Source organism: Pistacia vera, unplaced genomic scaffold (assembly GCF_008641045.1).
Source record: "Pistacia vera cultivar Batoury unplaced genomic scaffold, PisVer_v2 Contig106, whole genome shotgun sequence".
Taxonomy (NCBI): domain Eukaryota; kingdom Viridiplantae; phylum Streptophyta; class Magnoliopsida; order Sapindales; family Anacardiaceae; genus Pistacia; species Pistacia vera.
Window position 1 is genome coordinate 1224416 of NW_022195093.1, and position 14917 is coordinate 1239332.

Sequence of the window (14917 nt, forward strand, 5' to 3'; positions counted from 1 at the left end):
CTTCTGTATTCTGTGTAAAAAAACGTGCATGACTAAAATTATCTAAATGAGAGGTATCAAAGAGCAGATATTCTGAAATCCTGGAAAAAAAAAATTGAATTGACTGTTATGACTTCCTGTAACATACGTAGTTTTCTTGAAGACGATAATTACTGAGAAGAAAATTGAGTGGCCTTCAAGTTTTTCAGCCTCTGTTTATACAAAATGTATCAGATATCATAAACAATTTTGATGTGAAAGGTCATACCTTTAACCATTTTGTTTCTTTTAATATTTTGCCTTAAACATGGCATTGCAGCTTCAGATTACTTACCTTGCAACAAATTACATCACTGAGAATCAGTTTCCGGATTAGTTTTACAGAACTTGCCTATACCCAAGAGAAGGATGAGAAAGATTTGCACCATGTCAATTAACCCAAGTGCAAGAAAGATGTTCAAAGAAAATCCTAGAAATTATAAGAATTCAGTAAAAATTAATTACAAGAAATTATTGATTATCTTGCGAAACTCTTAAACCAAGATCTTGAAGTTGGAAAATCAAAGAGTAAAAAGTATGTGTACATCACGTCATGATATATGGAGTGAATCTTTCATTTGATAGATGTACATACAACCAATCAATCATGAAACATGTATATATTACACGTATTGACGTAATGTTTCATAAAAGTCTTTCAGGTGACAAATATACATACAATCAACTAATCATAAAACATGTATATATCACACACATTAACGTGACATCTCGTAAAAGTATTTCAAGCAATAGATGTACATACAATTAATCAATTATGAGAAACATGTATATATCTCAAGTATGAATGGAATGCCTCATAATTGGTGGTTTGTATGTACAACTGATATAAGAAAGTGTTTTTCTCAAGATACATAGAAGAAATGATAAGTAGCAGCATCAATAAAATCATTTGTTCAGTCACCAGTCTTAACTATGGATCCATTTTTCTTCGATTCATAACTTGCATATACATAAAGATCTATAAGATAATATAAAGATACAGAATTAATAGTTCTCCTTACAACAAAACTGGCCAATTGATAAGAGTTTTATCACTCAAAAGGAACATATTAAGACTATATAAATTATGTCATCTCAGATCCACATTTGTTTAGGATAGTATATGGAGCAAATACAATAAGCTATTTCAAGCAAAAGGCTCATGAACATACAACAAACACATTCATTTTGATCAAGTTTTGAGCCATCTCAAACCCTTAAAACATCAACCCACTCGAGGCGGATCTCCACAACACCACTCTCCACATTTCGCAATTTGAGGGCCATGTCTTGAGTTATTTTTCCGTTGTTCCAGATGATGCCGCTCTCGTCGAGGAGGCAGTTCTCCCTGGTAGGCTGTAGCTTCTTTATTGCACAGCCATTGGGAAGATTTTCCAACCCCATTTTTATGCTCTCCATATATGGCCTAATATCTATAATTGCTTCTCCCATTTTGTCATCCCCAGTAAATGTGTCTTTGTCAAACACGGTCTGCAAATAAATTTTGACACATAAAAGATAGAAGAAAATAATATTCATGCTCCATTTCAGAAAAATTAATGTTTTGCTTACCAAATGAACTGGAATGTTAGTATCTCTAATTGGAAGAGTCAAGTCCTCATTCCATACAGGATTGCAGTTATTGTTCACCACTTTGGTCTTCAATTTCTGCAACAACATTCATGTAGAAAAAGGATCATAGTGAATATCCTCAAGCAGGTGATTTTTGCAAACTGTACATTGATTCTGAATGTAAAGATGAAAAAAAAAAAAAATCATGCCTGTTTTCCCTGGGTAATTACAACATAAGGATCGCTGCTAAACGTATCGCTCACTACAAGATTAATGCCTCTCTTCACACGAATTTTGAGAAGGCCTAACATACTCTCAATTGAACGAGACATTTTTCAGCTGCAGATAATTCAATAACCAAAGAATCTTTTAACTTCGATAAAAGCTCGGAAAAATTGCCACTGCAACATTAACAAATGCAGACACATATAAGTTGCACATACAATATTGATTCTCAATCATAGAAAACTTGATAAAGCATACGAAAGTTTGAACCTGAGGAAGCTTTTTTTTTTTTCTAAATGCAAATTGTTCCTGATTTAATTTGCTTCAAATATATCATAAATCTGATAATTTATTAAGATAAAAACTGTTAAAAAGATAGAAAAACAGTATTAACTATTGTCTTTGTGATCCAACGGATTTGCAGCTGAACCTATTGTTTATTTTTAGCAACATTGAAACACAGATTTTGAACTAATGGTGCTTTTTAGCTTCAGGATTTTGCCAACTAATTAACTTCATTTTGTCCATAAAAAAGTATAGATTGTCGAGGTTTGCTATACTAAAACTCTATTAACATAAAAAGATTAATTTTCGGATAAGGTGAACTTCTTGTTGACATTAAGAGTGTTCGACGATTTGGTACCAAAGGATTATATCATTAACCAAATTCAACCCTGTTTGGTTCCAAAACTCCTGAAAATTTGGGATGAAAATCTGATAAGAATAGAAATCCAATTCAGTCCAGATAAATTATAAAAATTCAGCATGTATCATGAGCACCCCATTAGGCTTATATAATATATATGACAACTCAACTTTTCCAATTAAAGAAAAATTAAAGTGCATAAGCACACTTTAACATCCAGTTAATATAATTTGAAATCCAATTACAATCACAAAGACTTTCCTTCAAAGTCAAGTTAGAGAATCTAACCCCAAAACTTAAGGTTGTGGTAGAGTTCAGTGAAAATTTATAGTCATGCATTGAAACTTGTGAGATAATTGTCAAGGGATCATGTGTGGAAATAATAATGGATATCAATATTAATACATATGAATAGATATAAATCACATCACACAAAGAGAAATAATATTTAACATGATTCAGCATAATTCACCTATATCTATGAACGATAAAGAAGTTTTACTAGTAACGTTGACACAAATATATAAAAATATAACATCATATACCCAACGCCTAACCTAATACTAATTGACTGAGTGGAAACAATTTTCAATCTCTATACTAAACCCAAAGGGGGTGTTTGATTGGGGGTTAAGTGGGATTACTAGGGTCATGTCATCTTATATTACTTGATTACCATGTTTGGTTGTCAAGTAATATAAGATACCGGTAATCTTTAAATACCAATAGTGGTTACTATTGGTAATATCAGAGGTAATCTGATTACCTCCATTCTTAGGTATTCTGAGTTACCAGGGTTATCTTTTTTTGTTACAATTTTATCCCTTATTAATAAAAATTTTGGACAATAATACCCCTACTTTAAAACAAATTTACATTAATATTCTATTTTAATTTTACCCTTGTTAATTAAAATTTTGGCAATAATACCCTTATATTTAAAATAATTTACAGACCACCACTCACCCAGCCACCACCGCCACTGCCACCCAGCCACCACCGACCGCGGCAGCGGCCAACTACCACGGACCGCCGTCGAAAAATCGTCGGAGTCCCTGAAAAGGAACGAAATTCGTGGGAGGCTTCGGAGGCTTCGATTGGTGTTTTCGGCTATATTGATGGCCAAAAACGGCCATATCAGGCCAGATCTATTCTGGCCATTTCCGGCCAGATCGATGGAACTGGCCGTTAACGGCCAAATCTAGCCTGATATAGCCGTTTTCGGCCATCAATATGCAGAAACGACCATATCGGAGCCTCTTCGTCACAGTGGAGGTACTCACGGGAGCTTTCGGAGATTTCCGGCGTTGGTTTGCAGTGGCGGCAGGAGGTGGGGGTGATTTCATCAATTAAAGTTTTATATAAGCGGGGGTGTTTTAGCTAAATCTGAAATATTGGGGGTTAAAAGAAATTATTCAAAAATTAATAATAAAAATAATCTTATATTAATATTTAAAAGGATGACAATTTAGTAATTTAAACATACCCATACTTAATTCCCCAAACCAAACATATTCATATAACATACTCACCAACTAACAAACACATTTGTTTAAAGATTCCAGTAATCTCTAAGGTAATCTATCTTCCCAGTAATCTAACATTCTGAATCAAACGCCCAAAATGTTAATCAATGCTTTAAAGTAACATAGCCAATGTAACCATCAATAAATTCTTCTCGTAACAAATGAAAAAGAATTAGAGTGGTGTTATTTAAGCCCACTAAAACTCTTTTTAAATCCTTAATTAAATAAAAGAAAAGAATGCTGCCTATTGGCCCCCACGATTTATCTTAATAGACCCCAATTTCCTTTTTTCACTTCATTACAATATTATCCTGCATAAAAATTACTAAAGAATGTACAAATTCATTTTTATTAACTTTCTAAATGTTGACCTTTGTATTATCAAATCTCGGAGATTAGAAACAAACAATGCAACATCCTCGTTAACTCGATTTTAACCCAATATTGACCGAAGTCGCTCTCATTACATGAGTTATAGACAATTGATTTAGGCCAACAACTTGCTTTGTGTATATGTTTTATAATAATGTTAAATCCAAAATCTAATCTCACAACCTCGAACATGTCAGTTTGTAATTAGTCAGTTCGCAATTGAGTAGACAGAACCTATAGTAAGCAAGCAAGACCCATTTGCGACCTGTCACGTTGAAAGTTGTGAAATTGAGTTTTGAACCCAACATTACTCTATGTTTTATTATGGTTTAGATTAGATTTGTTTATAATCGCATCCATTATTACTTAGAAGTTCGCACTGTATAAAAGTTAGATTAATTACAGGAAGAAAACAAGGATATATATGGAACATAAATGAATTTATAATTTTCAATGTAGAAAGAGTTTTAGTGGGACGCCAATAACAATACTCAAAGAAATAATGCCCCACTTAATCTTCATCTCATTCAAACTCAAATGAGCATTATATTTAATTAATAACATAACTAGTGCATCTCCAATCAATTCAAATACAAAATCCTTGCGGAGACAGAAAATAATATTATCATATTCATCCAACAATAAGCAAAAAGGGAGCCAATCAATCTTGTCCTTTTCCCAATCTTTCCATGAACGTAATCATCAAAAAGTGAGTGACTTAACTAGTGATTTCATCTTCATTCTTACACATTTGCAGTCAGTGCTTTGCAAATTGCAAATCTTGATGCATGTGGAGAGAGATCTCAATTGAATTTCATAGTGGTCAAATAATGGCAACTCTTTTAGTCATTTTCTTGCACAATCTGCAACTTCCTGGTGAAAGAAAACCAACCACCTCAGGTAAATCCTCATCCCCAATCAGGGCAGTTAAGTTAATTGCCAGAAATTTCCCAAATGATGTCCTATCAGAGGTCAAATAATGGCAACTCTTTTAGTCATTTTCTTGCACAATCTGCAACTTCCTGGTGAAAGAAAACCAACCACCTCAGGTAAATCCTCATCCCCAATCAGGGCAGTTAAGTTAATTGCCAGAAATTTCCCAAATGATGTCCTATCAGAGGATTGTAAAGAATCTACTCTATTTTGTGGACACTGACTCAAAGATGATTGAGAATATTTTGTGGGGTAGCTCTAGATCCTTTCAAGTTTTTCCAACATTCTACATTTGATCTATAATCTCCGTACATTTACACCGCTAGTTTACAAAGAAGAGTATTTCTGAATAAACATATATGTGAATGGATGTATCGATTATCAGATTAAGAATCTCATTCCTAATGAGATATTCTCAAATCTTGTGTCTTCTATTTCTTTTTCTTTTTTCTTTTTTCTATTTCTTCTTTATTGTATTTTAGTTGAACCTATTGGTTATGTGTTTGACTAAATATTCCACAATATCGATAATATAATACTTTTACAAGGCCAGAGCTATATTCAAGTCTAGGATGCCCAGTTTCAAAAAATTTCTAAATTTTATAATAGAAAATTATCAATTTAGTTCAGTTTTTACTGCTTTGACCCCCTCAATTTTTTAACTTGACTTTGACCTTTTAAAATGTAACCTTCATCCATTAAACATTACCTTTTGGCTCCCCAGAATAAGTTTTCTGGCTTGGCCCCTACTCTGTTCTGTCAATTTATAACAGCAATTAATACTGGTTAGGCTCTTTTCCTTATCCTGTGTGACATTTCAAGCTAACTTGATTATTAGAAAAAGGGAGATTAAGTTAACGTAACAAACAAAAGGAATCTTAACAAATAGAGAGTATTTCTGAATCAACATATTTCTAAATGGATGTATCGATGACATAATACATTTATTTTATAAATTTACAAGTAAAATCAATATTGGGTAGTTGTTTTTGCTTATTCAGTGTAACTATGTACCAAACGAATATAAAGTAAAGTAAATTGGAAACATACACAAAGAAGAAGGAATTTCTCAAAGTATCCAAACAGTTAAAGCTGAGCTTTTTATTACGTTATTAATTATAAAAGTAAAGCAATTGAAGGAGCTTTTGATTGATCATTTTCCCAATTAAATAAAACACAAATTTAGAGCATATTCTAACGAATATAAGTATCAATATTTGTTGGAAATTAACATACAGCCAGCCAACCCTATTTCTGAAATTGCCGCCCCTTTATTTGACCATTTATAACGAATCAATCGTATTCGTATCTAACCAAATAGACAATTCATGACTAACACAGCTAACGTGGGAACAAAGAAAAGTTGCCGAAACATCCTTCTTTTATATATTACATTAAATACATCGCCACTGCACTTAAAACATGTATATCTGCCCACTGTTGCATTTCAAGCCATGTATCCAGGCATACATTTATTGATATAAATGCTTCACAAACAAGTAGTAACTGAAAACTTTTGTGCGGTGCTTCGTAACATTGGTGATGTGGTTACTGTATGACCGCATATAGAAATTGGATAAGATGATTATGGTTTCTTAATCACCACTCAATTATGATTGAGTGGTTAGACAATGACTCTTAGATGTATAACTTAAGAAATTCTTGAGTCTGAATCACCTCGAATGTTAATAGGGATGATCACTAAAGGGTATATTCGATCGTTAATTTTAAGACCGTCTGGACACTCTCGATCACTAAAAAAAAATAGAATCAAATCAAATTTGTTTCCATTCTGATATATTAAATCAAGTTTAATTTATCATGCAAGTATTTTTTTTTTTTTTTTCCTTCGTTTATCTTCCTTTTAAAAATATAATGTACATTGTAGGTTATCATCAAATTGTCTTCAATAACAAGAGAAATAAAATATAAGATTTCATGATAAATCTCGGATATATACAACCGCTAAAAAAATCATACATACCATGACGTTAAAACATTTGCATCCTATGTGTTGTGTAGATATGAATTTCAGAAAAAACTGAATATTCCAAAATTAAGCAACCGCATGGAACACCCTGATTTATTAATTTACAGCAATTATTATGCGTCTTCCAGATGATTTTTTTCTTCAAAATGCATGGCTTCTAGAAATGACAAAAGGGGTTTGAGCTTTTATATTAGAGATTCCTGAAGCTGAAGACGAATCTGAACAAGCTGGCGAGAAGAAATTTAACGGACTTGATGCATTTCATACAGAAATTATTAAAGAATCAAATTCTTCCTTCTTATTATATAAAATGTAATGAGCATCTAATACTAATACTATTATAATGGGGTTGGCTCGTGGCTGTAAACTGTAATCACTGGGAATATCCTCCTAATTATATAATCTTCTTGTGTACTATAAATTATTTAAATTCAGGTTGATTTGAATGAAATAATTGAGAGATTGAGATTTTGTTTCAGTCCAATTGACACACATGTGATCAATCAAGTCTACCCACAAGTGCTCTTTGGATTTTGCTAAACTATTTGAGTTGAGATTATATATTTTGTCTTTAATAAAGAATTTTTATATATTCAATGATTCTTTATTATATATATATAGGTCACAAATTTATACTCTACACAACCCATTTTATTAAATTATAGACATTGTTTTGAATCAAATTTCTACCAAATTTTAGATTTTTTTTATTATATTTTATATTCAATTAACTGCTGATATATTTATTTACCTTTAAATAATTTGAAAATATTTAAAAAGTAAAAGATAAATTTTCAAAATTAGTATTTAAAAAATAGATGTTTTGGCTCACACGTTTTAAATACATACGTTATTATTATTATTTTCTTTTTTTGTTGGATGAAATTTTGTGATTTTTAAATTTTAATAAATTATTAGTATTAATATATCTGCGGTGATAAAGCATGAAAGTATCAAGAGAAACACGCATCAACACACGTTCTAAATATAAAATACCACATGTCTAAAATAGTCAAACAGCAGTCAACAAAGAAGGTGGCTGAATTTTGATTCACAAAATTTAGTTAAAATCTTTAATTAAATTTGAAATTTTTTTAAATATAAATTTAGTTAGTTGATGAGGAATATTTCTAAATTTTTAATAGATAGTTCTCTCAAATGTCTCCGAATTTTTATCTTGTTCACTATTTACAACAGAATTAATAAAATAAATTTATACAACTTCAAGTATATTAAAATAAATACTAAAAATAGTATAATGAAATGATAATTTTAAAGAATTCTACTTTTGAGTTTTGAGTATTCTAGTTTAATTTAAATCAACAAAACTAATAGTAGTTAGTAGTTACTAAATATTCTGGTCTTGCCCTCCAAGGTTGCATTTCCGTTTATTTAGGCAAGTAATTTGCTTTAAAATTGAGATGATCATCAACAAATCTGACGTGGAAAAAAAAAATATAGTAAACGATTGAGACCCTCTTTAATATAACCACAAATTCTTTACAAAGTTTTATATATTTTTTTGTAAAAAAAAATAGCAAAATATAGTTCAAATATTCAATTTATCACATGTGATCTACACCGTCAAATCTTAATAATATTATTTACGTCTACATACTAACCATTAAAATAAGTTTTTATTAATATGTCGCACTAATACTACAAATATATATCAAAGATTACGCAATGACTAAAATAAATAATATCGAATTAATGCATGAGGGATGGATTAAAATTTGATTGCTATTCTACGGCATAGCTATATTAATCCCAAAAGAAAAAGACAATTTAAAAAAAGAGGAAATTTTTTATAATTAGAAACTCTATTTTGCTTGAAGATTTTGAGACACTAGTTCTCAAAAAGGCAAAACCAAAAAAAACCCAACAAATTCAAGAATATTTGGTATAAAAGTTCTATTTGAATTTCACAAAATAATTTTGACCAAAACAAATAGTTGTTAAAAAAGAGAAATATTTGGGATGTAGGTTAGTTTGGTATTTATTTTCCAGTTGAGTTAATATTAAACCTTCTTTGAGATATGGTATAATAACAAAAATCTATTAGAGGTTTTCGAAATAACAAAATTCCTTCCCATAAGGAGATTTTTGGTGTTATATTGTATCTCAAGGAGATAAATGCTATTAACTCTTTCCTTTTAGGNCAACAAATTCAAGAATATTTGGTATAAAAGTTCTATTTGAATTTCACAAAATAATTTTGACCAAAACAAATAGTTGTTAAAAAAGAGAAATATTTGGGATGTAGGTTAGTTTGGTATTTATTTTCCAGTTGAGTTAATATTAAACCTTCTTTGAGATATGGTATAATAACAAAAATCTATTAGAGGTTTTCGAAATAACAAAATTCCTTCCCATAAGGAGATTTTTGGTGTTATATTGTATCTCAAGGAGATAAATGCTATTAACTCTTTCCTTTTGGGCTCTTGCTCTTAGCCTTAGCCTTAGCCTTAGAGATTGATACGTCGCCGTATTTTGCTAAGCCTTTTACATCATAACACGGAAACACAACGCAGCACTGCCAAGCACACAACGAGGTCAAACCGAAACCAACTGGAAAACAAACCCTAACCCTAATTTACCCCGACCACTCGTTTATTATATAAAGACCCCCTAGAGCAAATAATTTCTCAACAATTGAAACCCACTTCTCAATTCTCTCAACAATCAAAAGCCATATTTCAGATTTTCGAAAGCTTCTCCAAAAGTCGTTCTTTCGAGAAGGGCGAGACGGGGATTTTTAATTTTTTTCAGCGTCAATCTTTGTTTGGTTTAGAAATTTTTTGTGAATGGTAGAAACAATATTGAAGAGTAGTAATTTGATGCTCTCCCTTTGTGAATCAAGGGCGAGCTCATCTCTTGCTTTTGCTTTTGGATCTTGCAAAGAAGGCTGGTACTACCGCTGCCTCGGCGTCGACCCTTAGGTTTTTTGTGTTTTGATTAAAAAGTGTAGATTGTTATCTCGAAAACTAAACCAACAAGAAGAATAATTAAAAAAAGACCCATAAGCTCAAATTCCATTAACATTCTTTCAAGATTTTGTGTTAGATTTTGTTTATTTTGCAACCGACAATGTTGTTGTACAAGCAGAAGAAGAACCCGGCCCCAAAGGGCAACAGATTCTTGATTAGCATTACGGTGCTGGGCAGCGCCGGCCCGATCCGGTTTGTGGTGAATGAAGAAGAGCTTGTTGCTGCTGTTATTGATACCGCTTTGAAATCTTATGCTCGTGAAGGAAGATTACCGATTCTTGGGTCTGATCTTAATGGTTTCTTGCTTTATTGCTCCAATGCTGGCACTGGTGGTGAGTTTTTTCAATACCCATCTCTTAAATTGGTTTAAAAGTTCACGATTTTTCTTTTGTTGTTCGACAATTTTGTGAAACTTTACTTTTTCGTGATTTTGTTATTTCAATAATTGTCAAAACTTTCTCAATTTGATTTCAGGTTTGTTTTATGGTTTTGTAAATGATTTTAATGTATTTTGGTTTTTTGATTGTGTAAAAAGTTTGGTTTTTTGATTGTGTAAAAAGTTTGGTTTTTTGATTGTGTAAAAAGTTTGGTTTTTTTTCGTTTGTAAAAAGTTTGGGAAGTTTATATCTTCTTTTGCTAGTTTGTTGGAATTTAAAACCTGGATTTTTTGTATGAATTTGTGAAATTGAAATTGAAGTTGATATTGATTTTAATTTGGTTGAATTGGATTGTAGCTCTGAGTCCGTGGGATACAATTGGATCGCATGGAGTGCGAAATTTTATGTTGTGCAAGAAGCCACAGACTGAGAAGATTGAAGATGCTGGAAGATTGGATACTGCCATTACTCGACGGGGAAGCGGCGGGTGGAAGACATGGCTGAACAAGTCCCTCAATCTTAAGATCTCTTCCCATTAAGTAATGTTCACTAAATTTACTGGAAGATTCATCATCATCAATTTGTAATGATGAGTCTTTTCCCCTGTTATATTTTGGAAGTTGAATCGTTTTGTCTGCGATTATTGGTTTTGTTCTATTGGCTTTTCGTTTCCTGTTTGAATCGAATAGACTTGATTTACAGTTGTTACTCTTTTGAGTTATTTTCTTTTCGAATAAATTCGAGTTGTTTGGTTGATTAATTCAATTGTTTGCTGTATCTACTGTTTTCCTTGAGAATGTTCTTACACTTTGAGATATAGGCATATGGAAAGTTGCCTGAATTTGCTAGGAAGTTTCTGTAAACCTAATTCATTGAAAGTATGGTGATGTGTTGGGTGACATAATCATTTTAATGCCAATTATTTGATTTAATTAATGTCAAGTGTACGGGTATAATCTAGGTTGGACTATGCATACAATTTGGAATCAGTCCAGATTGTGAATATAGGTAGAATAGGATGTCTCAAGACTTTCTGTGATTGAGTTGAAAGGTTAGGTTTATATTTTAAATGAGATGGTAGGTGAACTATAATTTATTGCTTATAATTTGGGAACACTCCGAGCTCTTTTGAATAAGCTGATAAAATCTTTTCGACAATATCTATTGCTATTCTTAAATCTCCATTGGGCATGCATAAGAGTAGTTAGAAACAGTCTGATGGAAATCTGTATTTGTATCGAGTCGAGGCCAAAGTTTTTATGGAGATTATTAGAAATTATTTCCGTGAAATTTTGATGCAGATGTTGAACACTTGAATTTCTGAGATTTGCAAATTTAGTCAGGAATTTGAACCAGATTCCTGTAGTGGTTGGCAGCATGACCTGGAAATAATCTCCAATGAAAACTTGAACAATTCAATCGCATTTTTGACGGAACCATTAAATTATATAGAATAAAATCACCTTTCCAATTGATTTAACTCTTGGTCTTAATTTGCCAGCTATCATCGTTTAAATCATATGGATTGTATCTGTGTGTATCGGTATCTAATTGTTTTAGGCAACTAAAATTTGAGGTTATTTTCCCCTTTTAACGTTTACCGAATTAGAGGACTTTGAGGTTGGCCAAGGGTCATCCCCTCTTAACGTCGGCTAAGGGTCGTCACCTTTTCCAGAGTGGTTCAAATTTTATTGAATTGGAATCATTTTCATTGCTTAATTATCGAAAAAGGATGGTGGATAAGTATTATTGTATTGACCCGCGAGGGGTTAGCCGAGCGTTTGCTTTCACAAGATATGGGATTCGAGCTTACCCATGGGTACCCCGTACCTACATTCATTATTTCTTGCTTTTTAAAGATTAACCCACTTTAAACTCAGGTTTGGTGGGGAAATTTTGATATTATCAAAATGAAATAAATAAATAAATAATTAATAAATTGATATTTTTGATTGTGTTATTATGACCTAATGTGGTAGTTTTTGAAATAATTTATATATGTTTGTCTTATTGAAGGTTTATTTTGAATCCTCTTTATGTGGTCATCCCATTTATAAGGTATTTCGAGTTTCATACATGAAGTTGTTCCTTGCATCACACTAAAGATTTTTCTAAAACTTAGTAAAATGAATAAAAGATTAATAACTCTTCGTAGCTACTTGCTTGAAAAAAATTGTATTTTCCAAAATACAACCTTGTTTATAAAATAAGATGATACTAGTTTCTTAAATTTAATCTATTTTAAATAATGTATCTAGATCTAGATATATGTGTGCTTGAAAAAATTAACAACTTTTCAAATTATATTACAATAATAAATTTCGTTGACTTTTACGAAAAAAATTAAATTCTACATAATAAGCATTTTTAAATATGAAAGAATACGAATAAAATCCTCCTAAATAATTTACAAAACTAAATGAAACCATTGGAACTAACTCAAAAGCGCTTTTAGAAACTCCTAAATACAAACACCGCCTTAGCTTCGAAGGGTTCTGAAATTGTGTGTGGTGTGTCCACTGGTCATTTCAAAAGCACTTGGTATCTATACTTCGACATCAAGAAAGAGTGCCGTGTCAACTAGCAAAATATCTTGTCATCAATTTGTCGGTGGGCCTTTTGAAAATAAAATCATCTTTTTCTTTTTTTATTATTTCTTTTTTGCAAGTACGGTTAAGTTGTACGAGTAAAAAATGAAAAAGATATTTCTGACTTTTCATTTTCTTTTCAACCAAGTTCTAATGTCTGATTTTAGGAGAATACATATATTATATTATATATTTAGGTGAGCAGGTAGGGGTAGAACCGGAACCGGGGGTAAGACCGGAACCGAACCGGAATCTACCCAGAACCTGCACTGTGCGGTAGGTTCTGGTTCCAATTTTTGAACCGCTACTGTGCGGTTCCGGTTCCGTTTTCTACCCCCGGAGGAACCGGAACCGGAACCAGAACCTGTAAAGGGTATCCTGTTTGGAATCTGTAGGGGGTACCCTGTTTGGAACCTGTAGGGGGTACCCTGTTTGGAACCTGTTTGGAACCTGTTTGGAACCTGTTTTGGAACCTGTTTGGAACCTGTTTGGAACCTGTTTTGGAACCTGTTTGGAACCTGTTTTGGAACCTATAGGGAACCTGTTTTTGGAACCTGTTTAGAACCTTTTTTGGAACCTGGACTATAATGAATATTTGTGAAATGTAAATAATGGGGAGTTTCTATTATTTTACATATAAAAAAATTTAAAATAGAAAGTTAAATTTTTAGAATAACCTATTAAATAAATATACGAATACATTATACTTATTACATATAAATTACACCATATTAAAAGCTTTAATATATTATAATACATTAATATTAAAGTTTGGATCAATTAGTGAATATTGGAATTATGATCCAATTAAAGTGTTTTACATTTAATGTTATTAAAAGAATTTTTTTTGAATAAAATAGTATATTTGATTGAGTAATATATATTTAGTTATTTACTTCAATTTCAAGTTCTAAGTATATCTATAATAAATTAGTAATTAATTAATTATATATGATAAATTGATAAACATTAATAAATTTAATTACTAGTTAAATATCATACTTATCATTATAACTTACATTATAGTTAAATGATTACTTAATTATTATAATTTCATAACATTACTTAATTGTTTATAGTATAATTAATTATAGCATACATTAATTGATTACTACTTAATTAATTGACTTTATATAAACATTGTACAAATTAATTAATGATTAAAAATTTAATTATTATATATTCAATTAAAAATTTATAGTATGATTATGTAATAGTAATTCACTATAACATTACATTATAGTATGATTATATAATTGATTAACATTATATAATTAAATAATTACGTAATTGATTATAAGTTATGATATTATGTTTTAAACATTAGTAATTACTAATTTGCTATAAACATTAGCACAATACTTAATTGAATGATAATTTAATTAATTATAACATTACCTTATAAATATTAATTAAACATTACATTAAATTAAATAATTACTCAATTAAATTATAATATTATATATTTACATTATATATTATGATCACTTCACTTAATTATAGCATTACATAGTTAAATGATTACATAATTACATATTAGTTATGAATTTATAACATACATTATAACATTAGTAATTTACTAATTTACTATATTATTACATTACTTAATTAAACGATTAAAAATTTAATTAATTATAACATTACCTTATATATTTATATATAATTACTTAATCAATTATA

General features: G+C 30.7%; 2 protein-coding genes across 2 annotated transcripts; one reads left to right on the forward strand and one right to left on the reverse strand.

Moving 5' to 3' along the window:
- Positions 1–1227: 1227 nt before the first annotated feature.
- LOC116129690 (protein C2-DOMAIN ABA-RELATED 10) lies at positions 1228–1922 on the reverse strand. Its single transcript, XM_031415418.1, has 3 exons — positions 1800–1922; positions 1591–1686; positions 1228–1509 (listed from the first exon to the last, which is right to left on the reverse strand). The coding sequence occupies exons 1-3, from the start codon at positions 1920–1922 to the stop codon at positions 1228–1230; spliced, it is 501 nt and encodes a 166-aa protein (XP_031271278.1).
- Positions 1923–9804: 7882 nt separating this feature from the next.
- On the forward strand, positions 9805–11198 carry LOC116129904 (uncharacterized protein At4g22758). The gene is made up of 2 exons (XM_031415646.1): positions 9805–10604; positions 11007–11198. The coding sequence occupies exons 1-2, from the start codon at positions 10373–10375 to the stop codon at positions 11186–11188; spliced, it is 414 nt and encodes a 137-aa protein (XP_031271506.1). The 5' UTR covers positions 9805–10372; the 3' UTR covers positions 11189–11198.
- The last annotated feature ends 3719 nt before the right edge of the window (positions 11199–14917 follow it).

What these genes read in the sequence shown, in the direction of transcription:
- LOC116129690 (XM_031415418.1), bottom strand. Translation starts at nt 1,922, where the DNA reads ATGTCTCGTTCAATTGAGAGTATGTTAGGCCTTCTCAAAATTCGTGTG. An exon ending in TAATTACCCAGGGAAAACAG is followed by an intron (nt 1,687 to 1,799) that starts GCATGATTTTTT and finishes ATGTTGTTGCAG; the next exon opens with AAATTGAAGACCAAAGTGGT. An exon ending in CTAACATTCCAGTTCATTTG is followed by an intron (nt 1,510 to 1,590) that starts GTAAGCAAAACA and finishes ATTTATTTGCAG; the next exon opens with ACCGTGTTTGACAAAGACAC.
- LOC116129904 (XM_031415646.1), top strand. Translation starts at nt 10,373, where the DNA reads ATGTTGTTGTACAAGCAGAAGAAGAACCCGGCCCCAAAGGGCAACAGA. An exon ending in CTCCAATGCTGGCACTGGTG is followed by an intron (nt 10,605 to 11,006) that starts GTGAGTTTTTTC and finishes ATTGGATTGTAG; the next exon opens with CTCTGAGTCCGTGGGATACA.